The sequence below is a fragment of the Amblyomma maculatum genome, chromosome 7, assembly GCF_055883805.1.
Source record: "Amblyomma maculatum isolate TAMU_Amacu chromosome 7, ASM5588380v1, whole genome shotgun sequence".
NCBI lineage: Eukaryota > Metazoa > Arthropoda > Arachnida > Ixodida > Ixodidae > Amblyomma > Amblyomma maculatum.
Window position 1 is genome coordinate 108,384,317 of NC_139350.1, and position 27,081 is coordinate 108,411,397.

Sequence of the window (27,081 nt, forward strand, 5' to 3'; positions counted from 1 at the left end):
AAAATTCCCTCCACCAATGATGTTTCAGCATTCAAAGGTTGACGATAACCCTCTCGACCAGGATGCCAGTTTCGGGAATGAAGTCAAACACCCCACTGCAATTGAAAATTCAAAGCGCTTGTCACTTCGGGGGCATTTGTTCTTCTTTCAAGTCTGTCTCGTGGTGGACAGCCTCCTTACACTGCAGCGACGGAATCTCTTCCTGCTGCTCTCCTTTTGCGTCTCCTGAACCGTCTACTGCTGTGAGTGGCCCAGCTTTGTGACCCTCGTTCTTGCCACGAGTCATGCGCGATTCACTCTCTCGAGGTTCTGCATCCTGTTGCCCTTCTATTCCTTCTCCTTTCTCTTTTTCAGCAGGCAGGTCGGCTGAGGGCTTGAACTTCTTCCTTTGAGGACCTTCATCTGCATCGCTTCCTGGTCTCGCATCTTTTGGACGGTTGAATAACGGGCGGCCGCACTCGAAGCATGAGTTTGTGGCAGTCAAATGCTCCGGGCTCTGCAAATGTTGTGACGGTTGAACTGGCGGCGGATCCACCCTTGGGTCATCTTCCGGCGACCGGCTTTTGATCGTTATAACCAAAGTCTTCTCGACATACCCCTCATACGGAGTTACAACAACGTGTCCCGGTGCAATCTTTCGAAGCTCCATTAGAACATGACATCTAATGCAGCGTGCATGGGCGGGTACTGAATCGACGGAGCGGGCCCCGTCACCCCCAGAATCCACGGAGGTTGGAATTTCCTTCACATCAGGTTGTTTGACTGAAAAATGATAAGGGGGAGAAATTAAACGCGACACTGTAGCTCGTTCTCTGGCATGCCTAGAAACCGAGATATCACGAGGCGTACCTGTTCGAGGGGTGCCGGCCTGGTTGTCGATCGCTCCAGCAGCCGACGTCTCCATCCTTGCACCCTTTGCTTGCACTATAGCCCTGTAACGTGAGCTCTCAACTTGGGAACTCGCAGGCTCGAGAACCGGGCCAACGCAGCTTTTTGGTGGATCAGAACGTAGCTCGTCTGGCGTTTTTCTCTTCCTTGGCTCATGTGGCACATACTCACGAGGAGGGATTGGCCATGGGTCAGCGAGGGCAGCCTAATGTGGTACAAAAAGTGGACTATTTGAATAAGTTAGTGATGTAGTAAAGGAAAAAAAAAACCTGTGATTCAAGACCAGAGCATTGAATAAATAAATAAAAAAGACGCTAAGCTAAGTTTCTAAGTTTGTAAAATATGCATACAATTAGCAATGTGTTCTGCCCGTAGCTATGGTGCAGTAGTGTAAGTATTCATGAATTTGAGGCATCACAAATACTCGCACTCACGGCGAGCAGCGGCACTCGACGCAGTTTCCCGATCCTTTTTTCTTTGATGATGGACGACGATGTCCTCAATTAAAATGACCCATACCGATGGTGGGGGATGGCACAGAGTGCTTAGCAGAGATGTTAAAGGCTAACTTCATTTTTATCATTTTGAGTTTTTGATTGCTGCACATTTGTCGGTGTGTCCGGACTCTGACACAAGCAGCCGAGTTTCGAAATTCCAAGTAGAAGTATGTTATTGAAGGAAAAGCAGCAAACTGAAACCGAAACTTTTCATGGCCAGAAACTACGTTCCAGTCGACGAAACGGTGACGTCACCTACAATATCGGAAAAGTATTAGCACGCACGGATGGTAGAAACGCAGTATGGAAATTATAACGGAGTGCATAAAATGTCTCAGATAGCCAAATATAAGCGTAAAAGTTTCATGATCGCGTAGGCAGTGACCAGTAACGCGGGCGTACTGTTTGTGACGTCACAAACGCAGTGTTGCGCGCAGAAATTTTCTCAACTGAAGTTACGAAAACTGCACATTTTAAAATCGTATCGCGCGCGAATGAATTATCGCACGGCAGCAAAATGTCGTTGACTATTGCATCTCGGCGTAGAGGAGAACCCACAGTAAAGTTTTTACCAGGATATTCGAATGTCGGAGAACCTTCGGAGTTTCTCATTAATGCTACGCCTCCCTACAGTAAAGTTTTTACCATGATATTCGAATGTCGAAGAACCTTCGGAGTTTCTCATTAATGAAAAAAAAAACAATTTAGGAGACACTTATAATGCCTTGATAGAAAGAAGGCGAAAGCCTTTAGGGCTAGTTTCTGATGTGTTTATTTGACAGAGCATCACAGATAACACGAGGCAAGAGGGCGATCGGTACGGGATATCAGGTCAGTAAAGATTCACTCGGCGGCTATGGTGCGCGGTCGGTTTGCCGTTTGGTCTTCAGAGCTGCCTGAAGATTGGGTGCAAGGGCGGTTGACGTATGGCTAGGACATATTCTTTGCGAGCGCCTGATACAAAAAAAAAATATAGAGCGCACTTTGGACCACTAAAGTGCGGTGAGGCGAAATCCATTATAGCACGGTGGATCGTAGCCCTCCATTAAGGCACCTCAATCTTCCTCTCTTCTTTCACTCCCACCTTCCTCCCTTCCTTTACGGCGTGGTACATGTGTCCAGCGCCTGATACAAAAAAAATTATAGAGCGCACTTAGGACCACTAAAGTGCGGTGAGGCGAAATCCATTATAGCACGGTGGATCGTAGCCCCCCATTAAGGCACCTCAATCTTCCTGTCTTCTTTCACTCCCACCTTCCTCCCTTCCTTTACGGCGTGGTACATGTGTCCGCGAAGAACTGTGACAGATGCTGCGCCTTCTCTATCCTATAAATATTTTAAACGCCACTGATACCTGCCGTACTAACGCCTCCTAGACATCTGGGTCTGCTTCTGTTTGCTGTGTAGTGCGGCGTTTGAAGATGCCGCAAATAAAAAGCGCCGCACGGACGCCTGGATCAGACACCCGGCGGGGTCAGCTTCGTATATGCATGAATCGCCTGGTGACGTCATGACCAGTCGTGACGGTAGATCTCGCGCCCCTTGTCGAACACAACCAGCATTCCATTGCATGAACTCATCAAAGTTCATTGGTGTTCTATAATTCGTTACAGGAATGGAAATGCTCAGTATCCGTCACTCGCGGACAAAGGGAATTATGAACAGCGTTTCTCAAACTGAGGCAAGGCGCAGTTGGTAAAGTGCTGGGCTGGGGATCCAAGGGATGGAGGTTCGATTCGCGGTGGAGATAAAGTTTAGTAATTTATTTTTAACTCATGCTCTCGAAAGCGTGAATTCTCTACTGACAACCTTTTGTCCACAAGGATGAGGCATAAAGGTTTAGCCTGAAAAGAGCTCCATCATCATCACTATCAGCGTGGCAGTGGCTGGCCACACAGTTACGTCGTCTAGGTTGTCATGGAGACAGCAGGTACGCTAACCCATAGCCTCAGAGCTCACGTCCGCCCTCGTAGAAACGCGCGCGCGGAGGTGATCTCGGAGGCCGTGGTTAAATATGGCGAAATAACCTCCTTCCAACGGCTATATTGTCAGATCTGTATGGTTTAGGTATCACAGTCTAGTAATGTGTACAATTGGATCAAGGGAGGCAAAGACGCGGTTTATGTGGTCTGTATGGAAGCTTAATAATGACAATTTTGTAGGTACTGTGCATTGTCACATAAATTGTTTGTTAGAGTCGGACCGCGGAACAGTACTTCAGGCACAGCAGTTTTTTAAAGAAGAGGTTAAGGCAAATGCAACTGAGAGATCAGGTTCGTTGTTTACAGTAAAGAGAAATAAATTCACAGCAAGCTTGACTTTCTGTTAAGCTTATAAGGTGCACCAAGAGTGATATATATAATGTAAATAAGGCAATTTATAAACCACCTAGATGTCATCTGAGCACGGGCAGAAAGATTATTCTCCAAAGAAGCGGCCACCAAGCCCGCGTTAGGACAGGAAAAAAAAGATATGCGATGGAGACAGAAATAAAAGAGATAAATACCATCACCTGAGTCAGAAGCGATAGGGTGGAGAGACAGGCGTTCATAAAATATTTTCGCTGCTTACTCGGTGACGCAAGGCGAGCGGAGAAAGGATTTGAAAAAAGGCTTTTTGCCACTGATGCCACTCTTAGATGACAGTGGGAAGGCAAACTTGGGCGCACCCATCAGCTACCAAGAGATAGAAAATGCGATATATCACTTGAATGCTTGAAAATCGCCAGGTCTTGACGGATTAAGTGTTGAGTTGCACAGGCATTGCATCAAGTTTTGAGTGAAACATATAAAGGAAGAAACGCCACCGTCATTTCGAAGGACAAACGTGGTTTTGATACCAAGGAGCGATGACCCCTTCAAATTGCTCTCAATGAAGTCACACCGACGGATACATAATACTTAACCGCCAATGAAGATTACAAAATGTTTATGAAAGTCCAAGTGAACCAGTTTCAGAGGCGAATTAAAGACATTGTAAGGCCACCTAAGTTATGCATAATTAAAGGGCCAAACTTAGCTACAAAGATTTACATGGTTATGGGCATTTTGAAATGTAGAGTAAAGTTAACAGTGCAAGCACACTCGTTACCTTTTCGTAATAATGCATATTAGGAGTGGTAACGTTTTGCTCCGTCCACGTCATGTGATAATTCACAAGTTTAATGCCAATTTAGTAAAGGATGCTGCGATATTACATCTTCCATCTATCGCTAAGTAAGCGGTAGGTCTCTTATTTTGTTTTATAAATAGACGCAAGAAAATAAATACATTACAGGGCTTGTGATTTTGTCGTGCGATTAGACGTTAACTCGCAGAAAAATATTTTCATCAAGAAATTATTATTATTGCTTCTCATGGCGGAATACTGTGTGACAGTCACAAATATGGGCGGAGTTTAACTGCAGACTAAATTACCTTCAGGGGTTCGTATCCAGCAGTTAGCTCCAAGGACAACGTGATTAGACGTATATGAAAGGTCACCAAAACAACAGATAAATTATAAAAAGTAAAATTTGAACAGTTTAAAGTGACCACGTATACTGCCGTTGTTAAGTCAGCCTGCTATAAATCAGTAGCCCATTTAAAGTTTTTTTTTTCTTTTTTATTTTACCAGTAAGTACCATCATAATCAGTATTATTTAAAATTCATGTCATCATTTTGGCGCGTCCCCAAAGAATTTGCGCCATGGCGACTTATAATTAGAGTTCTCAAATGAAAAAAAAATTTATATATATCTCTCTCTCTCTCCTTTTTTGTTTATTTTTGAGGTCCACCAACCGACCTCAAAGATCAAGAGAGGTTAATGGTGGGTTCTGAAAAATTGAGGTAAGGTCACCTCGACAAACCTCGACGCCAATGCGTGATGTTGAGTAAGATCAGGAAATTTTAGTATACGTTGAGGTGAGGTTGGACTTTTCGATGTCAAATGCACACCACTGTCCGTCACAAGGGCGCAACGTTACGACTGGTTTAAGGTGATGAGGTTCGGGATAAGCAGCTCCGTTGGGTTGGTAAGATAGAGAGCGTGTTCCCTTCGTAGCCAGGAGTCCACGTAACGTGATGGTGTTCGGTGAGGCGGAGTGCAGGGTGATCGCAGCTCTTGTGGATGACCGGCCTGTCGTGTAAAAGTGGCAGTCATGTTAAGTGTCGGTGTTTGATAGCCAGTGTTACAGTGGCCTCTGCTGTGGCTCGATTATCACCTTGTACAAGGGCCTCGAAAACAAGGTTTAAACCATGATCGTTACAAAGCCGCTTTTCCCCTGCCCTCGACTCATCTCTCGTTTCAACTCCTTTCGTCGCTCTCCCATGGCCCTGAAGCCCCCTTGAAGGCGCTACTTGCTGCTCAGATGGTCAAAGCTGGTCCACTTACCTCTTATGGTCACTGAGTTTTCTTTTTCTTTTTTTCTTGGAGCTTATTTTTGCTGTATATATACCATATCCACTTGTTAGGGCACTCTCTCAGTTTACCCCTCTTTTTCCCTCAGGCCTGTCAAATTCCTCTCTCGTGGTTCTCTGGCTAGCCATATCTGGGCTGGCTTTCTGGACATCGCCCGTTCATGGTCACGTGACAGCAATAGTGACTCTTGCGTTTTCACTGTCGCTGCGTGCCCTATCACGTAATTTTCCTCTTTATCGGCGTTATAGGGTAGAGCAGAATGCACGGGTTCCTAAATTTTCCAGGCCGAAAGCTGCATTTCATAGCGGAAGCTAGCTGCAAAAGCCAAGGGATGTGTGAAGCATCTGGAACACCCCTGTCAACTGGGTTGACTACCATGCTATACCAGAGAATGTGCTGGTTGTGGAGATTGTGCAGAGTTGGTGCTGACACAAATTACTGAACCGGATAAAATGGAATAATGCTGCCCTATTTTTAACAAGAAAGGAGCACCTCCGACGCCGTACACGTGCTCTCATACATCCGTGTACGGTAAGCCTCCCCCGTGGTCTAACCCGCGTAGAGGAGGTGGCAATTCGGAGGATTGGAGTTGGGGTGGCTTCAACACCTGCAGGGACTCGAAAGTGGCCTCTATTTAGAGATTTGTATCCCCAATCTGGATGCCCCGTCTGCAAGTGTAGAGATGCAGAAGCCGATGTCCACCACTGCTGTGGGAATGTCCAGCGCTGAAGCCGACGCGGATCCGGCGCCATGGTTACAGCTGGCCTCCAGACCATACTCCGTCGCAATATGCCGTTTGGACGCAGGGACCGCATCATCGTTCACTTCTAAACTTACTCACATCAGCCAACCTTTTTTCATTTATTTTACCGAACCCTTCATTCTTCATATCATTATGCCCCGAAGCTAAAGACATCGCAAAAAAATTTACCAAACGGCTGTTTGTAAGACGAGAAGCAGCCTATCACTTGAATTTCCTGCTGTGCTGTCTCCATAAATTCCCGAGCAGGCGCCGCGCGTCAGAAAATCAAGTGGTTTCAATAGTTAGAAGCAGCACGGCAGCTCCAAAATTTTATGATTAGGTAAGCAAAACTGGCCTATTTATACGTTGCAGGGGTTGATTGCCTACAAGGTCACGCAATGTAAGCGCGCGTGGCGCTGCGCCGTAGAACTCCCGCACCTTCGGCGGAAAGCTCGGGCGTGTCGACGGAACTGTTTCCTTTCTTACGCCATGGCCCTAAAGGGGACGGTCGGCATGCCTTGATCTCATCGCCTGTGAGTGGGCATGAACAAAGGCCGGTGGCCTTGTGCTGGCGCATCCGCATCGCATTCGAGCTATACCAGGTTTCGTACCATAGTGTCGCCGGGTGCCCATCGGATTTCTATTGGTACAAGATTTCCTCGCTCTGGTGCTCGGCTCTTCTGGGGTGAAATTCTTGGGAAAGGGGGGTCTGGGACCAAAACGTTGTAGGGCCTGGTGCGCTGCAGACGCGCCGTACATGTGACGCCGTCTAGAAGGCGCCGCAAAATGCGGCTGTTTACGACGCTATGCTCCGATTTCTTCCTGATTCCCCGTAAGAATTAAAAAAAAACAAAAAAAAAAACGCCGGCTTTCTTCTGTCTTTACGGTCGTTTACAACCTTATATCGCACCCATTCTTTTTGGTTTCGACTGCGCATTTCGCATGTTTTTCTTTTCCAGGTCTTTACACACGCTTCGCCTCTGTCAAGCACGACCGAACGCTTGTTTGCATCGAGCGCGATGTACGAGATAAAAAAAAAGTAAAATGGTAGCTCTTTTTTTAGTTCTGGACCCAGCTGGAGCTCTAAGAGCTGTACTATGCATGCATGCCTGGAACCAGCGCCCGAAAGGTCTTCGGACACGGCCCGCGCTGTAGAAAGCGAGCGCGGAACCTTTTTGTTTTTGCCTTGCGGGATTATATATATATTTTTTTTGTTTTGAACCACTTCCCAATAATATAATCCAGCTGTTCTCGGCACTCGCTTTTGGGAAGCCTAGTCTGACGTGGAAGCCCGACATCGAGAGTGACGCTCATTTGCACGCTTTCTGGCTTGCCATGCGTTCATGACTATCCCCGCAAGAAGCAAGAGAAAACGCCCTTTAAAAATAACAACTCGGGTCACTGCTGTTTTTATGGGTGCCACAATAGACATAAGAATACCGCCGGGAAGCAACAAAAAATAAAATTTTATCCTTGGAAATCATTCGAGAGTGAAAGGAGACAGCGTTGGACCCAAACAGTACGGCGTATGCGGAAGGTGAGGAGACTCGCGTTTCGTTCTTTAGGTTTCGCTTTCTGGGGCGTCTTCTTAAGCTTCGCTTTCATATATCTATCTTTCAGTCCGCAGACGGGAGCCTCTGCCAGCCTGCACGTTACACACGCTTATGCAGGGCTAATTTCCTCGGAAACGAGATGGGGAAACATAGCCCAGCACCCTTCCTATATACCAACTATATTTCGAGCATGTTCTATGCATGAATCAGGGTGACGGAGTTTCGTCTGACACAAAACTGAAGAGATACGAAAGTACGGGTCACTGACTATTTTTAAGCTAGGCGCAGAAACAATATTTATGCACTGTTTCTTGAAACAAAAAAAATTAAAAATCCGACTGTTCACTTTTCAAGGTTCAGCGACATGGCACATCGTCTAACGGTAGCACCCAGCCTTGCAGGTGCAAGGTTAAGAGATGCGCCGAAAGCAAATAAAACTCACATCCAAACTGACGTCGTAGAAGGCGCTTTTTATTTTGGCAGCTCATTTTCCGAACATATCCCAAGACTCCTCTGCACTGTGAAGTTCCTCGCGCACTCCATACACGTCTTCGTGCAGTTTCTGATTGCGCTCCAAGCGGTTATTCTTAAACTAATTAAGTCTCAACATCCTCGATCTTTAGAAATCTAGAAAACACCAGGCGCTGCGGTGTTTGCTCAGCCATGCCTGTTTTTCCGCGCACTAGATTGTCACAAGTCACCACTCGTTTCGACGTACCGAGTAGAAAATAAAAACTACGGAAGAGCTCCGGAGAGCCGCAAAACCACGCACGGCCCGGTGACTTAGGAGGAGGAGTTTTTTATTTTATTTTATTTTATTTTTTATAACAGCCTTGCCATTGACCGACGGTGGGCAGCTTGGGCTCTCGAGTCTGGGGGTTCTATCATGCTGTCTACACATACATGGCCACCGAGCGAAAAAGCCAGCATTGCACACGGGCTTGGTGTTTGTTTTATTTTTCTCCGTACTTTCAAACTGAATTCCTGCTTCAAAGGCAAAATAAACAAACAAACGAAGACCCTCCAGCAGAAGCGCTCGCACGTCGACGATGCTCTGCGCCCGGATCGCCGGCGGGCTTCTACCTGCCAGCATGAGCGGGTAGCGGCTTTCTTCGTTTTGCTTTAGGTTTATTTTGCAACAAACACGTGGCGCATGTGCCTCTTATGTGCGCGTGCGGCACAAGGCAGGAAATGGCTGAAAAAAGTTTCATTCTAACACGTTTGTTGCCGAGAAGCATAGCTGGTATAGCCTTCACGTTAACTCCGCCGCCTCCCTACGACGAGCAAACATACCCGTTACGAGGCGCCACTTGTTCAGACACTGTTGAAAGGGGACGCTCTTATATTCCATCCATCCATCCGTCCCATCCATCCCAGTGGCGCCTCCATACCAGCGCACCAGCTTTAACGTTTCTGCACTTGAAATTTCAAAGCTTTCTTAGTTTTTTTTTTAGGGTCGTGAGCGTGAAACGCGGTAAAAAGAAGCCGAACAGGGTTTGCGGAGCCCCTTTAAAGCTCTCAGTGCTGGGAATGACGGGTGCCAGGCCCGGAAAACCTTGTACTCATTTTTACCGGTAGGTGTCCGTCGGTGGGTCAGTATTTTGAATCACGGTTCTACTAGTAATCTTTACCTTCTTTTTCTTTTACGATTTTCTTATTCGCTACTAAAAAACGATTGGCCATTCACGGTAAACGTGCATTCGCTTTTGGGATGCATATTGTGAGGCTTTCGGCGAAGTACCCCTGAAACATTTTTTTTCGGCATTTTCCTTCTTTTTTTTTCTAAAACAGCTAGCAGCATTCGCATTACGTATTTCTCCAGGAGTGTTGTTGCAATTTACGGTGCATTGTGATGCGTTTTACAGACAAAATCGCCTCTTGAAACGATTTCGGCAAAAAGCGGGGAGGTTGGTGCACTGGATCGTTGGCGGTTCAGTAACACACGCTTTTGTCAATGCCCGCGTGGACTGGTGTGCAAAATACTTTTTTTTTTTTTTTGCGCGCTACTCGCATTTCGCAGCTTCGTCTAAACGCGGCTGTATCACATAAAGCCGACACTTCGGTGTCCAACTCATGCGGTGACCTTGTCAAGGCCTCCATACCAGCGCAGGGAGGAGTAGAAGACCTGGGTTTTGCAAATGCTCTTTATTTTCAGTGAAGAAAAAAAAAAAAAAACTCCTCCCCTCCAATGACCTTTCAGCATTCACATGTTGACAATAACCCTCTCGACTAGGACTCCTCTTATGGGAATGAAGTAAAAAACCTTACTGCACTTCAAAATTCAATGTACTTGTCACTTCGGGGGCATGTGTTCTTCATTCTAGTCTGTGTCTTGTGGTGGACAGTCTCCTTGCACTCCTGCGACAGAATCTCTTCCTGCTGTTTTCCTTTTGTGTCTCCTGGACCGTCTACTGCTGTGCATGGCTCGGCTTTGTGATTCTCGCTCTTGTCACAAGTCATGCGCAATTCGCTCTCCCGATGTTCGACTTCCTGTTTTCCTTCTGTTCCTCCTCCTTTCTCTTTTTCAGCAGGCAGGTCGGCTGAAGGCTTGAACTTCTTCTTTTGAGGACCTTCATCTGCATCGCTTCCTGGTCTCACATTTTTTGGACGGCTGGATAACAGGCGGCCGCACTCGAAGCATGAGTTTGTGGCAGTCAAATGCTCCGGTCTCTGCAAATGTTGTGACGGTTGAACCGGCGGCGGATCCACTCTTGGGTCACCTTCCGGCGACCGGCTTTTGATCGTTATAACCAAAGTCTTCTCGGCGTACCCCTCATACGGCGTTACAACAACGTGTCCCGGTGCAATCTTTCGAAGCTCCATTAGAACATGACATCTAATGCAGCGTGCATGGGCGGGTACTCGATCGACGGAGCGGGCTGCGTCACCCCCTGAGTCCACGGCGGTTGGAATTTCCTTCACATCAGGCTGTTTGACTGAAAAATGAAGAGGGTCGGAAATTAAACGCGACACTGTAGCTCGTTCTCTGACATGCCTAGAAACCGATATATCATGAGACGTACCTGTTGGAGCAGTCCCTCCCTGGTTGTCGATCGCTCCAGCAGCCGACGTCTCCATGCTTGCACCCTTTGCTTGAACTATAGCCCCGTAACGTGACCTCTCAACTTGGGAACTTGCAGGCTCGCCAGCCGGGTCAACGCAGCTTCTTGGCGGTTCAGAACGTAGCTCCTCTGCCGTCTTTCTCTTCCTTGGCTCATATGGCACACACTCACGAGGAGGGATTGGCATGGGTCAGTGAGGGCAGCCTAATGTGGTACATAAAGGGGATCAGTTGAATAAGTTAGTGATGTACTAAAGAAATAGACCAGTTATTCAAGATCAGATCATTGAATAAATGAAAAAAAAAAAAAGAACCCTGAGGGGGCGAAGTTTCCAAGTTTGTAAAATTTGGATACAATAAGTCTGCCCGTAGCTCTATTGTAGTTGTGCAAATATTCGCGAATTTGAGGCAACACGAATTCTCTGGCGTTCACACCGAGCATCGGAACGCGACCCAGTCCTCAATGCATTTTTATTTGCGGATGGTGGACGATGTTCTCAATTAAAATAACGCATACCGACGGCGGTGGATGGGACAGAGTGCATTGCAGAGATGTTAAAATGCATCATCATCATCATCAGCCTGATTATACCCACTGCAGGGCGAAAGCCTCTCCCATATTTCTCCACTTAACCCGGTGCAACTTAAAATGGAGCTGCGTTTTAACATTTTGAGTTTTTGATTGCTTCGCATTCGCCGATGTGTCCTGATTCCGACAAAAAAAAAAACCTCATTTCGAAATTCCAAGCAGGAGTTTTTTTTTTTTTTTTTTAATGAAGGAAAAGCAGCAATCCGAAACCGAAACTGCTTTCATGGCCAGTAACGACGTTTTAGTCGACGAAATGGTGACGTCACATACAGTATCGGAAAAGAATTCGCATGCGCGTTAGATGGTTGAAATAAAGTATGAAAATTATGACGGAGTACATAAAATGTTCGAGATAGCCAAACACAAGCCTAAGAATTTCTTAATCGCAGTACATAGGATGCACTGTTTAGCACGTCACAAACGTAGCGTTGCCCGCAGATATTTTTTCATCTGAAGCTACGAAAATTGCACACTTGAAAATCGTATTGCGCGCTAGTGGATTATCGCATGGCGCCAAAATTTGGTAGATTACACCTAGGCGTAGAGGAGGACCTACAGTAAACTTTTTACCAGATATTCGAATGTCGAAGAACCTTTGGAGTTGCTCAATAATGAAGAAAAAAATACTAGCAGGCGGATATAGCGCCTTATTGGCAAGAAGGCGATATCACTTAAGGCTAGATTCTGATGTGTTTATTTGACAAAACCCCACAGATAACACGAGGCAACAGTGCGATGGGTACGGGATATCAGGTCAGTGTACCTTCACTCGGCGGCGATGGTGCGCGCGCGCTTCGCCGTTTGGTCTTCATAAATGCCGGAAGATTGCGTGCGAGGGCGGTCGACGCGCTAGGACACATCCAGTGTGACAGCCTGATACAAAAAAAAAAAAAATTGTAGAGGGCACTTTGGGCCACTAAAGTGCGATGAAACGAAAGCCATTATAGCACGGTGGATCGTAGCCCTCCACTACGGCACCTCTATCTCCCTCTCTTCTTTCACTCCCACCTTCCTCCCTTCCTTTACGGCGCGGTACACGTGTCCGCGGAGAATTGTGACAGATACTGTACCTCTCTATCCTGTAAACCAATTTCAGACGCCACTGATGCTTGCTGTACTAACGCCTCCTAGACATCTGGGTCTGCTTCTGTTTGCTGTAAGTGCGGCGTTCGAGAAAGCGGCAAACGAAAGATGCCGCACGGAAGCCTGGATCGGACGCCCGGCGGGGTCAGCTTTGCATGAAAAGCTAGGTGACGTTATGACCTGTCGTGACGGTACATCGCGCGCCTCTTGTCGAACACAACCAGCATTTCATTAAACTCATCAAAGTTCACCGGTGTTCTGTAATCCGTCCACAGGAAAGGAAAGGCGGAGTATCTGTCACTAGCGGAATCTCGCTATCATCCTCACGGACAAGGGGAATTACGAATTCGCGAACCGGGGCAAGGCGCAGTTGATAAAGCGCTGGGCTGGGGATCCAAGGAATGGAGGTTCGATTCGCGGTGGAGACAATGTTTTGTAATGAATTTTTAACTCTCGCTCTCTAAAGCGTGACGCCTCTGGTGACAACCTTTTGTTTACAAGCACGGAGGCTTTAGCCTGAAAAGAGCTCCATCGTCGTCGCTATCAGCGCGGATGCGGCCGGCCACGCTCCCTCGTGGGGAAGCACTCTCATGTGGCACAGTGGCGTCGTCTTGGCTCTCATGGAGACAGCAGGAACGTTAAACATGGCGAAATAAAGCATGTTTCTCACGTGCCCGGCAAGGAGACTCCTTGCAACGGCCATATCGTCAAATCTGTATGGTTCAGGTAGCATAGCCTAGTAATGTGTACAATTGAATCCAGGGAGGCAACGACGCTGTTTAAGTGGGTTTTATGGAAGTTTACGACAGTCTTTTAAATGATGACAATTTTGTAGGTACTGTGCATCGTCAAATAAATTGTTTGTTAGAGCCGGAGTCCGAAACAGTACTTCAGGCATACGAGTTTTTTAAAGACGAGGTTAAGGCAAATGCAATCAGAGATCGGGTTCGTTGTTTAGACTAAAGAGAAATAAATTCACGGCGAGCTTGAGTTTTTGTTGAGCTTAAAAGGTGCACGAACAGGGATATATATATAATGTAAATAAGGCAGGTTATAAACCACCTAGATGACATTGCTATAGGGAAGTACTAAGGGGATGCTTTCTGAGCACGGGCAGAGATTATTTTCCGAAAAAGCGTCCGCCAAGCGCGTGTTAGGACCGGAAAAAAGATATGTGATGAATAATGAAATAAAAGAGATAAACACTAACAACTGGGTCAAAAGCGGTAGGGTGGAGATACAACGGGCGTTCATAAAATGATTTTTGTTTTGTTTCCTTGCTCGCTGACGCAAGGCGAGTGGATGAAGGATTTGAAAAAGGCTTTTTACCACTGATGCCAGTCTTCGATGACAGTGTGAAGGCAGACACCCATCAGCTAGCGAGAGATAGAAAATGCGATATATCACTTGAATGCTTGAAAATCGCCAGGTCTTGACGGATTAAGTGTTGAGTTGCACAGGCATTGCATCAAGTTTTGAGTGAAACATATAAAGGAAGAAACGCCACCGTCATTTCGAAAGACAAACGTGGTTTTGATACCAAGGAGCGATGACCCCTTCAAATTGCTCTCAATGAAGTCACACCGACGGATACATAATACTTAACTGCCAATGAAGATTACAAAATGTTTATGAAAGTCCAAGTGAACCAGTTTCAGAGGTGAATTAAAGACATTGTAAGGCCACCTAAGTTATGTATAATTAATGGGCCAAACTTAGCTACAAAGATTTACATGGTTATGGGCATTTTGAAATGTAGAGTAAAGTTATCAGTGCAAGCACACTCGTTACCTTTTCGTAATGATGCATATTAGGAGTGGTAACGTTTTGCTCCGTCCACGTCATGTGATAATTCACAAGTTTAATGCCAATTTAGTAAAGGATGCTGCGATATTACATCTTCCATCTATCGCTAAGTAAGCGGTAGGTCTCTTATTTTGTTTTATAAATAGACGCAAGAAAAAAAATACATTACAGGGCTTGTGATTTTGTCGTGCGATTAGACGTTAACTCGCAGAAAAATATTTTCATCAAGAAATTATTATTATTGCTTCTCATGGCGGAATACTGTGTGACAGTCAAATTTATGGGCGGAGTTTAACTGCAGACTAAATTACCTTCAAGGGTTCGTATCCAGCAGTTAGCTCCAAGGACAACGTGATTAGACGTATATGAAAGGTCACCAAAACAACAGATAAATTATAAAAAGTAAAATTTGAACAGTTTAAAGTGACCACGTATACTGCCGTTGTTAAGTCAGCCTGCTATAAATCAGTAGCCCATTTAAAGGCTCTTTTTCTTTTTTACCAGCAAGTCCCATCATATTCAGTATTATTTAAAATTTATGTCATCATTCTGGCGTTTCCCCACAGGATTTGCGCCATGATGGTTTATAATTAGAGTTCTGAAATGAAAAAAAAAAAAAAAAACATTTTATCGCTCTCTTTCTCTCCCTCTTTTTCTTACTTTTTGTTTTCTTTTCTTTTTTTTTTTTTTTTTGAGGTTGACCAACCGAGCTCAGTGGTTGAGAGAGTTTGATGCTGGGGTCTGAGAAAGTGAGGTGAGGTCACCTGGGCAAACCTCAACGTCCATGCGTTAGGTTGAATAAGGTCCGGAAATTTTAATATAGGCTGAGGTGAGTTTGGACTCTTTGATGTCAAATGCACACCTCTATTCGTCACAAGGGCACAGCATTCAGGACGGATAGAGGTGTTCATTTGTTCGGGATAAGCAGCTCTGTTCGGTTGGTAACACTGAGAGCGTGTTCCCCTCGTGGCCAGGAGTCCACATAACGTGATGGTGTTCGGTGAGGCGGAGTGCGGATGGCCGGCCTGTCGTGTAAGTGGCAGTCATGTTAAGGGTCGGTGACAGTGTCGAAAGGGCTGCCAATGTTGTGAAAAGTGTTTGATAGCCAACGTTACACTGCAGCGGCTTCTGCTGTGGCTCGGCTATTACCTCGTACAAGGGCCTCGAGGACAAGGTTTAAGCCATGATCGTTACACAGCCGCTTTTCTGCTGCCATCGACTCCTCTCTCGTCTCAACTTCTTCGTCGCTCTCCCGTGGCCCTGAAGGCCCTTGAAGGCGCTACTGTATCTGTATCTTGCTGCTCATGGTCAGAGCTGGTTCACTTATCGCTCATGGTCACTGATTTTGTTTTATTATTGTCATGGAGCTTCCTGCTGCTGCATATCATACCCACTTGTTAGGGCACTCTCTCGCCGTCCCCTCTTTCTCCCTCATGCCTCTCAAATTCCGCTCTCGTGGTTCTCTGAATGCCATATCTGGGCTCGCTTTTTGGACCTCGCCCGTTAATGGCCACCTGACAGCTATAGTGACGCACTATACCTTGCGTTTCACTGTCGCTCCTTTTTCTCAGCGGCATAGAGTGGAGCAGAATGAGTGGGGGAGAGAACATTCATTGTTGCTATACTTTTCATGCCGAAAGCTGTATTTCATAGCGAAAACTGCAAAAGCCAAGGGAGGTGTGAAGCATCTGGCACATGTCACGCACCTGTCAGCTGAGTTGACAACCATGTTATACCAGAAATCGTTGATGCTGACACAAATTACTAAATCAAATAAAATTGAATAATGCTACCCTACTTTTAACAAGAAATGAACACCTCCGACGTCGTACATGTGCTCTGATACGTCTGTGTACAGTAAGCCTAACCTGCTGTCTAACCATATATCCTCTTTGGTCTAACCCACGCAGAGGAGATGGCGCTTTCAGGGATTCGAGTTGGGGTGGCCCTAACACCGACAGGGAGTCAAAAGTGGCCTCTATTTCGAGATTTGCATTCCCACCCTGGCTGCCCATCTGCAAGTTCAGAGATACAGAAACCGTATCCACCACCTGCTGTGGGATTGTCCAGCGCTGAAGCCGACGCGGGTCCGGCACCTGGTGGCAGCTGGCCTTTCCTCCCATAATCCGTATTCGAATGCCGCTTGGACGCAGGGACCACATCATCGTTCACTCCTCGACTTCATTACATCAGCAAACCTTTTTTTTTTTTCATTTATTTGACCATACCCTTCATCCTTCATGAAATTCGTTTATGTTTATTTATGTTACTTTGCAATGTTTATTGCCCCGAGGCACTATAACATCGCAAAAGAACCTAAACTGCCAGCCCACACGTCTAGAGTACATTCAGTGGATCTTGCAGAGTATTGCGCAACCAAGAAAGAAAGTGTTTAGACATAAGAAACCCTCACATAAGTTCCAAGCTTCCATATTGATTGCTTGCAGATGATGCCAGGAGCGAAGCTTTTTAGTTTTAATTATTGTTATTTTCTTTTTACGTTCGAAAAGGGATGCAGATGGCTCGATCTTCCCGCCGAAGAATCTGCTTCCGGGTGTTCAAAGTGAATGTTTTCTGTAAGGTGCTCGGCCTGGCCGTGTGGTGCGAATATTGGGCGCAAGCGGCACCAGTGGAGCGAACGGCGCTAATGTCGACCTAGGGGAGCCAGTCGGATCACTTGACTCGCTTACTGCTGCTGAAGCAGGCGCTGGATTGAAATTGTGGTTTTACAAGCGAAAAGTCACGGTTTTCTGCGCACTTTTGTTTTTTGACGAATGCTTGCATCACACCCTTTCACCTTGTGTCGTCGCTGTTGCTTTAGTTTATTTAAGCTGTTCAAATGTCTGTTACTGTTTCCAGGCTGTACCAAGCTGACGGAAGCTTGGTAAAAGATTGCCAATGTGTAAAGAAGTGAGTGGTTATTCTTGTGAATGCAACATGCGTTTCATCGAGCAAGATATCATCTACATGAAGTTGGACAGTTCCATGAGTTTCGGCCGAAGGACTGGCGCTAGTTGAGGTTTTAAAAGAACTTTTAGACGAGCTAGATGGTTTTCAGCTTCAGACGGCAATCTACACGCACACGAGAGAAAAGAAGGGACACGGGACAAGCGCTACTACATCTGGTTTATTGCACTGAAAAGACCTGCAATATATAGCAAATGACCACACATGCGTAGATCAACCAACACGCCCCCCCCTTCACCGAAACCGCTCAAGAAATCGCATTTCTTGAGGGGCAGAAATGGGGGCAGAAATGCGATTTCTTGAGCGGTTTCGGCGAAGGGGGGCGTGTTGGTTGATCTACGCATGTGTGGTCATTTGCTATATATTGCAGGTCTTTTCAGTGCAATAAACCAGATGTAGTAGCGCTTGTCCCGTGTCCCTCCTTTTCTCTCGTGTGCGTGTGGGTTTTTTTTTTTGCGCTAAGAATGCCGTCTGAAGTAGTTAAAGTTTATGTCCTTGCGCTTATTACTTGTGCAGTTAACGAAGTCTGGTTCAGCCGGGGTAGAAAATATACTGGCTTCTTCGCCGAGCAGTACCTGCCCAGATCAAGCAGTGTTCGTCCGAAAGTGAGAATGTGTAAAATACCTTCTCAGTGACGGCATCGATGCCCGAAACTGAACGCTTATGCCGCCACGCGGAGCGGTACGCATTGCAATTCGCCTTTATGCAATTTCAGCAGTAATTTAAAATCACAGAGATAGCAAATAACCATGCATATCATGATCTGCTCACTTAAGGGTCAACAAAACTGCGCGGGAAAACACCCACCTACACGAAGCTCGAGTGACAATGATCGTGGTCAGTGTACAAGAAGGAACACATCTCTGCGCAGTTGCTTTAAACGATTTCTTCGCGTCATCCACGTTGTAGAACTTGACTATTCAATGATCAGCCGAATGCCGCCGCTTCTGCCGGCACTGTGCGAAGTGCACCGCATCTGTCACCACCTGAGAGCTCCGTTCCTCTAGCAGAGAGATAACCGAGCAAAGCGACGATGCTGCGGTGCAGAGCGTTATTTGTTCGAAATGATTACCGTGATTTATGACCCTGCTTATTTCTGACTGGATCGGTCACAAGTGCACTTTATTTAACAACAGCGACTACAACGCTGCAGGTGTGCGGCATCGTAGCAGTATTTCAAACTCGCCGGGCTAACGCTTCGACATCTCATCATCTCATGGGCACTGTGACAAGCCTTTTTGCCGAAAAGAATTGGCTTAACGCCTCACATAGTCTTCAACAGACCTAGACCAAAATGTATATGAAATAAATAAATAAATTCAGCACAAACGCGCATCTAAACTGCCTAGGAAAGCATCACACAGCAGCAGTTCAACGCACGTTATCTCGCTTACTGCGTCATGCGGCGCTGCCAAGAGGTGGCGCCACGGTATATCCTCCCGCCCAATAGCTGCCGGTGACAGCTGTTGCAAGCCACGCCATAGGTCGATTGTGGGGAAGTGGCTTCCGTTCACTGGCATTGAAGGACGGCTAAGCCAGCCGCGGATGATATATAGTTGTCCGTACTGACTCTTGAACCCATCTGCAATAATAGTCTGTATAAAGTTCTCCATTCGTACGCAGATTGATTTGCCTACAAGCAGTTTGACTAGCCTTCAAGCAGCGCACCCAGTTTCCGCGAGTTATTGGACCTACAAGACCGACAGCTTCACTATCCTCAAGTTCGTCCCCGCACATTTCTCACGCCATAAAATTCTCGTTGTAACCGTGCCACAAGATAAAAATAACCATCACACACTCACGCATTACAGACGCACTGGGAGCTTGCAGACGCACAAGGTCGGCCAGCTAGCGCTGATCATCCGTGTTACCAAAGGCTTAATCAGCGCTTATTTTTTCTCTTTAAAACTATTTAGCCGCGCACATTTACTGCCTTCGTGTACAGCGACCTTTCTCGACCTGCCAGCCCGTGCTTACTGCGATTATATTGCAGCGAACCATTCAATACTATATTTTTTGTTGCTTTTTTAACAGCCGCCGGCATGCGGCCTTATAACCGTGTTTGTAGTGCGCTTATCGACTACGTACTTTTCGTTTGTTTATGCTCATTATGGCTTGCTTAGATGCGGCTTTATGATTTTCTTTGTCGCAAAAGATGATTCGAGATATATCTCGAAGGATTCCAGCCCCGCGCGTGTACTTCTACATTGTTCCAGGCTACGCTAGTCACCGTCCGCAGTTTTATTTACATCTTTCTTCGCCGCCTTTAAATCGAGCGCTGACGAGTGAAACTGGTATTCGTTGATCGACGATCGCCAAGCACCCTCTGACGCCGCCGCCGATTACTTAATTCGTTTGAGGGCGGAAGTGAGCCCAATAAATAGTTTATTCCAGTGAATATCAAGCCTCCTCTTTGTCTTCAATGGCATTGTCATCACTACGTGACAATAGTGAGAACCCCTGCCGCCAAAATTCTTAGAACCGGAAGTCTTTAACGTATACGATGATGCCAGTGAAACGTCGCGTAAGTGCTCGTGTTGCCACTTATCAGGCTTATCAGTTTACGAACTCAGCCACAGACAAAAAAAAAAAAAAAAAGCCACGTGTAACAAACGTTGTGATCGGATTGGATCTGGTGAACTTGATTTTACCTGAAAATGAGAAAATGAACCCACCAAGTGTAAACATGGACAAGCGATCAGTATCGCAGACACGGGCAACGTCCTTGCCGATCTGGACACCACACGACCGAAGGTCTTTCTTCGCACGCGCAATGAAACCGTCAAGCGTTCAGCGCACGGAGGATGCCGGGTGTTTTCCTGCTCATCCAGCGGTGAATGAACCGCGTTGGTGACTGGGGGGCCCTGGATACGCACCGCGCGAATCGCTGAGCACGTGAGCGACACTGCTGGCTGACGACAACCAGCGCCCACATTCGCACCACCGCCAGACAGTGCGGTGGGCGCTTACGAAATATCCCGGTCGACGAAACCATTGCACAAGGGAGAACCGAAATCGCGTGATTTCAAAAGCGCTGTCAAGAGCGCTATTCTTCATTTCCGCTCAAAAATGTTGCTTGCTAAGAGTTAGGGTGACATCTATCTATAGTGAACAGAGTAAAACCTTCAGTACACTTTCTTGTGTTGCTCGGAGTTGGAGCTTAATTTCTTTCACCTTCTTTCCCTCGATGCTCCTTAATTGTTCCGCTATCTGATATAAATTTGCTTGGTGAAATATGCCCTGACAAGTCATATCTAGCCGTTTTAACTCTAAAGTGTGTTAAAAGGGTGACCCCAGATACGAAAAAGGTGAAAAGCCCAGCAGCTGAAAAGTTAAAAAGCTGGCTAATTTCGGAGTTCTATAGAACTGCCCTAAAAGATAGGGATCGATAAAGCTGTGTCCAGATATGTGGCCCGGCGAGCTGGGCCAGCTTGTGACGACGCTGATTCGGCAGCCATAGAAAAACAATACAATGAATGCCCAGATGAGCTGCTCAGCCACATCTTTAGCATGGTGTTCGTCGGGTGCTATATGTCCACTTTCTCATCAAAGGTGCAAGGCGTTGGATATCTGAAAAATTTTGCACCATGCACTTAGCATGCGCAGGTATAGTTTACAATAGAAACGCCTACGTATTCAGCTTACGCCACCGATATGCATTTTTATGGTGGGGTGACACTTCGCTTTATTAAAATCGCGGACATATTGTCAAATATCTGATATGGCATTTCTATTGAAATGTAGGACATATCTCGCTTGGAATACATTCTGAAAAATGCTTATCATTTTTTTCAGTGACATTTAGCGGGAAAATGGAAGTATTCAAAATATTTATTTGCAATTGTGTTGTTTGTAAAAAAATCGTCTCAGATTTTGAAACCTTACAAATATGTAAGGCATTTCCTTACAAAATATGTTATATTTTGGCATTACCGACCTCAAAAATACTTTTTCTAGGTGCAAAGCATCATAGCATCTAACAAATTTTTTTTTCCTTTTTTTTTTTCTTTTTTCTTTTTTTTTTTTTTTTAGAACAGCATATTTGGGAGTTTGTGTACACCCCTGGCCAAACATTTCGAACCCAGGGGGTTGGCTCCTGAGCTGAACCGTGGCACTCGTAATTAGTATCTAGTATTGTAAATCTCCTCAAGGTAATATTTTTGGCCCTTTCCAGCGTGTGGGGACTTCCATGACTGCTGTCTGAGCCCCACTATACAACTTAAAGCAAGCCCTCTAGGCGAATAACGCTTCAGAAATGGTGTACCTTTTTCTCAGAGCCTATAAGCTGTAAACAAACATTTTCTACAGATGCATTTCGCACGACTGGTACCAAAATAAATAGCCCAAGTGCGCCTTTATTTTCACGACTAAAAGAACCATTCAGTAATGACAGCTATATTGCAAGGAGATTGAAGAAGAAAAAAACGGTAAATCTATTTGACATTCAAAGCACGTCATTGTGGCACTAGTTGCATTAGAGTTGTTAATCTTACACAAAATTTCAACACTCTGCTTTAAGTAGATATTAGAAGGAAGTACATAAAGTGCATTAGGGCCTACTGGTGTTCCGCCCCATTTTGATACTTGTTGACTATTAAGTTATTGCTCGTTTCTTGTTTCTTTTATTTTTTTTATTAAGTTACTCATGTTAGATGTTTCTTTTTGTATCTTCAAGTTTGTATTTTTACCCCCTCTATGTAATACCATTGTGACAAGGGCCTTAAGAGGTTTCTTGAAATAAATAGAATAAATAAAAATGAAAACAAAAATAAAAAAGATTAGGCCAAATTTCAATCTATTGTTCCAACTCTAATGCAAGCTGCTTGTATTTCAGAGATTGCTAGCAAGTTTCGTAGTTACAACTTCTCTGCAGGCTGTCTCGAAAACTATTCCCATCCCACTCTGAACTCTCTCAGTTATAAGCGGCACCTCCGCAGCCTTACTGAAGTAGGCAAAGCTACATCAATTCGGCCTTTATCCACGAACAAGGATACCACGCGTGGGCACAAGGATTGGTTACACATCTTCGTTCAGTGGAAACACAAATTCAGCTCTCGGAGGCCACTCCAGAGGTGGACAACCACCTTCTGCACCTTTGGGAAACGCGGCACAGCCTCGTCCGCAGATGGCGCCGCCAAAAACATAACAGAAAGCTCAAAATTCGTATCGCCGAGCTCACTCAGCGAGCGGCAGAGTACGCGGCCCAACTCGCCGACTCAAACTGGGTAGACCGCTGCAACACGGCGGCCAGATAAATGTCGAGCCGGAGCACGTGGCGCCTTTTCCGTACCCTAATTGACCCGACTCAAACCCGCGCCGAGACACAAAAACATCTCCAACGAGCTATTCATAGCTTCGATGGAAATACATCAAAATTAGCATGCAAACTGCGCGACCAGTATCTTTGCACTAAGCAGGACCCCGGAGGACCCGCGTACTCGTATGCAGGTTCAGAGAACACGGATCTGGATCAACCGTTCCAGTTGCATGATCTGAAGGCGGCCCTGGCTAAAATGAAACGAGGAACGGCACCGGGCCGGGACAAGATAACTGTGAAACTGCTTGCCAATCTTCCCGACCCCGCCTGCGAAACCCTCCTCGCTTTCATCAACTCGATCTGGCTTGGTGAGGCACCTCTACCAATTGAATGGAAGACCGCCCTGGTAACTCTCATTCCGAAAGCCGGAAAAGCCATAAACACAGACAACCTCCGCCCCATCTCCCTCACGTCTTGTGCGGGAAAGCTGATGGAGACCATGGTGCGGGACAGGCTGTCTGGGTTTCTGGAAAATAAAAATACATTCGCAGACACCATGTTCGGTATCCGCCCGCAAAGGTCCGCTCAGGATGTTCTGCTTCAACTCGACCGAGAAATTCTCAACCCTGTCGAATATCCCTTCAACGATAAGGCAGTACTCGCCCTTGACTTGAAGGGGGCTTTCGACAATGTCACACACGAAATCATACTGCAACATCTCTCCCAGACAAACTGTGGACATAACACATTTCAGTACATCAAGCAATTTCTCTCAGATCGGCAATCTTTCATCCGAATACAAGACGAAGAACACGGCCCATATAAACTGGGAACGAGAGGCACCCCACAGGGCGCGGTCCTCTCGTCATCATTACTTTTCAATCTGGCCATGATGAAACTCCCGGCTCAGTTGGCGACGGTCGAAGGCATCCAGCACTCGCTGTACGCCGACGACATAACCATCTGGGCCAAACACGGATCGGTTGGAGACATTGAGGCTAACCTGCAGCAAGCGGCGCAGATCGTAGACGCTTACGCCCGCCGCTGCGGCACCGTCCAAATCCGAATTTGTGCACATTCGCCCGTCGCCTAAGTGCACCACAAAAATGGAACTATCCCTGGCCAGCGGCCCAATACCCGAACACGATGAGATTAGAGTACTTGGTCTCCTTATCCACAAACATCGACGGGCTGATACAACACTAGCAAAACTGCGCAAGGTGGGGGACCAGGTGGGCCGGATGGTGCGCCGGGTTTCCAACAAACGCGGGGGGTTACGGTGCACAGACGCTTTGCGGCTGGCGCATGCATTCGTGACCAGTCGAGTACTCTACTCGACTCCTTACCTCCACCTGCGCAGATTTGATGAGAACGCTCTCGAAGTGATTCTCAGAAAGATGTACAAGCGTGCCCTCGATCTCCCGATCAACACATCCAACCAGCGTCTTATGGGTCTGGGGATGATAAACACATTCGCGGAGCTCCGAGAGGCGCACTTGACTAATCAATACACAAGACTTTCAAAAACGCCGTCGGGACGCCGCCTATTAGCCCGACTACACATCCATCACCCAACATTTACGAAAGAGCGCGTACGCATTCCTGAAATCTGGAGATACGCCCTGCACGTACGCCCTCTTCCGGCCAACATGACACGTGACGACCACAGTGGCAGGCGCCTTGCGCGGGCGGAAGCACTGGCCCGTCACTATGGGAACAAACACGGAATTTTCTACGTGGACGCCTCCGGCCCTCACCATGGGGGGTGGTACACAGCCGCAGTCGTCCATCAAAAAATCACGGTGAATGGCCTAACGTTCCGAGCTCAAGACATAACACATGCGGAAGAAGTTGCCATCGCGTTAGCCGCCGCAGACAAGGACTCACGAGTCATCATCACCGACTCGAGAGGGGCCTGCAGAAATATTAAACAGGGGTACATTCCTCTCTTTGCGCACCGCATCCTTCAAAACAGTGACTACCTCGGGGCCCCCGCGTCTCGAACGATTGTATGGGCTCCATCTCACATGGGCCTCGAAGGCAATGAAACGGCCGACGCCGCCGCCCGCGCACTCACTCTCCGGGCAACGCCTTCAGACCCTTATGATACGGATCTCGAACCCAATCCGGCTCTCACTTTTCGAGAAATTATTGAATTATTTCAATTCGGCCATGCAATTTATCCTAAGCCTTGTAAGGGTCTTACAGAGGTGGAGGAACGCACACTCCTCCGCCTTTACACCAAAACGCTGCTGTGCCCGGCAGTTTTAAAACATTTTGATCCTGCCTGTACAGGAAAGTGCCCGCACTGTGCGGAGAAGTCTTCGGACATCTTCCATATGGTGTGGGCATGTCAGTCAACCCCGAACCTCACCCCCAAACCCAACCCCACCCGGGAGGACTGGGAGGCAGCCCTGCTCCGATCTGGCAAGCCAGAAGGCCCTGGTCCACCGAGCCCTAGCCGCAGCGGTCGCCAATGGGCTCCTGTAATGAGGAGCCCACCTAGTGTTTGCGTGAGGTTGCTCCGGCTACCTCAAGCTTCCTCCGAATAAAGGTTACACACACACACACACAAGTAGGCAAGAACGGAGTACAAATGTTTTAGGCAAGTACTAAATGTATTTGAAGTTTTCGAAAATAAACAAGATCGGCACTTGGTTATGCTACTCTTGAATGGTGCCATTACTATAGTACAGCCATCTGATGGGATATATACTGACATTGCAACCATCGTGCAAGACTCTGCACGTCAACTAGCATATAGTCAGACTTAAAATGACGCCTGCCGCGCGTTTAAAGCGGTGCTAGAGGTGCCCAACATACGTGCGCCACGGGCCAAGCACCTCGGCAGCTTGTTGAATTGCGTTTCGAGAAATGCCTACCGGCGACTAGATTCGCATAAACTGTGGGCTTTAGCTCGAAACAGTCGTCGATATGCTGCTCACCGCCACTGCAAAAGCACCCGGAACGAGCGAAAAGACGCTTGTTTCGCTGCTTGAACTATCGCCTACCTGAAATATTGATGATCTTGATGACGTGACGGCAGTGCAAGGACAAGTGGCGTTGGTACCCGGCGCGGGAGCATATCGCGTGGCTTGGTGCCGTTGTGCGCTGGGAGGCGTGTCTCACGCCAGCTGACGCGTCGGGTGTAGCCGAAGCTGATTGTATCGGGGCTTGCGTACTGTCTTTCGCGGCGTTTCCTTTGTCGCACTAGTGCGTGTAACTTTTTATCGAGGGTTAAAGTTTGAAAGATACTGCCGCATTAATTCATTACCAGTCGTCTCTTCCTGATGACAGAATGTGTACTCGTGAACCGAGGAGCGCAGGATCGGAGTCCTACAAAACGAGCTATTCAAGTTGATTTTGCATGCACTGCGGAGCGTCAGAAGCTTTTCAACAGGCTTCGACTTTCGAAAACAAAAATTATATCCGAAAATAATACGTGCAAGTGTGCCAATATACCCCAATGTTACACCACGGCCCGATGTTGTTGTTGTTCTCCTCTAATTTAATGGCACATACCCACAAAGGGGGATCGGCCAAGAATTGGGGTGCAGGGATATTAGATTTTGAGATGATTGCTTTTATTTCTTCTTCTTCTTCTTCTTCTTCTTATTCTACCTTGATAAATGGTAGATACCCAAGAAGGAGGGTTGGCCAGGGTTCAGTGTGGACAGCGAAATGTACTGCAGATTATGAATAAGTGTAATAAATCAGTTATCAAGTAAAGAAAAACCTAAGATTTAAGATAACAAAATTGAAAGAAAAAATATACGGAGCAAAAATTTGGAAGTTGGTAAATTGTTGGGAGGGTGAGCTCCGCCGTCATCGTCTTCATTTCTCATCCCTTGAGAATCCTGGGCAGCCGTTTTTTTTTTTATTTTTTTTTTATTTTTTTTTTTTTGGGGGGGGGGGGGAGAATGGGAGAAGAGAGAATGGAAGGCGGTCTTAATAATGCACGTAAAAAACATTGGTACGGGAATTTAATGCAGTTCCATGAGACCGTGTAAAAAGCATAAAAGAAAAAAAGAACAGCGTGTGGGATAGCCGAGCGTTTTCGGAAGTCTGCATTTCCCCGATTTCCTTACGCTGCTACAACTCTTGAAGAAATGCACTTTCACGGCGAAAAGCAAGAATACGGTACACACGAAGCAGCTGAGGTCCCGGTGATGATAAATACATTTTAAAAAACAATGAATTCGGAAACGGACTTGCATAAACGCCAGTATTTTTGCATAA

General features: G+C 46.6%; 2 protein-coding genes across 3 annotated transcripts; both read right to left on the minus strand.

The window, feature by feature from the left end:
* On the minus strand, positions 1 to 26,009 carry LOC146184306 (uncharacterized). 2 transcript variants are annotated; one of them, XM_084608801.1, is made up of 3 exons: positions 25,854 to 26,009; positions 850 to 1,093; positions 1 to 762 (listed from the first exon to the last, which is right to left on the minus strand). In XM_084608801.1, exons 2-3 carry the CDS (start codon positions 902 to 904, stop codon positions 122 to 124), a joined length of 696 nt encoding a protein of 231 aa, XP_084464927.1. In that variant the 5' UTR covers positions 905 to 1,093; positions 25,854 to 26,009; the 3' UTR covers positions 1 to 121. The 2 variants fall into 2 exon arrangements, 1 of the variants encoding a protein (XP_084464927.1); XR_014708562.1 differs by lacking the exons at positions 1 to 762; positions 850 to 1,093 and adding an exon at positions 11,245 to 11,345.
* LOC146184307 (uncharacterized) lies at positions 10,264 to 11,208 on the minus strand. Its single transcript, XM_084608800.1, has 2 exons — positions 11,103 to 11,208; positions 10,264 to 11,015 (listed from the first exon to the last, which is right to left on the minus strand). Exons 1-2 carry the CDS (start codon positions 11,155 to 11,157, stop codon positions 10,354 to 10,356), a joined length of 717 nt encoding a protein of 238 aa, XP_084464926.1. The 5' UTR covers positions 11,158 to 11,208; the 3' UTR covers positions 10,264 to 10,353.
* Positions 26,010 to 27,081: the final 1,072 nt, after the last annotated feature.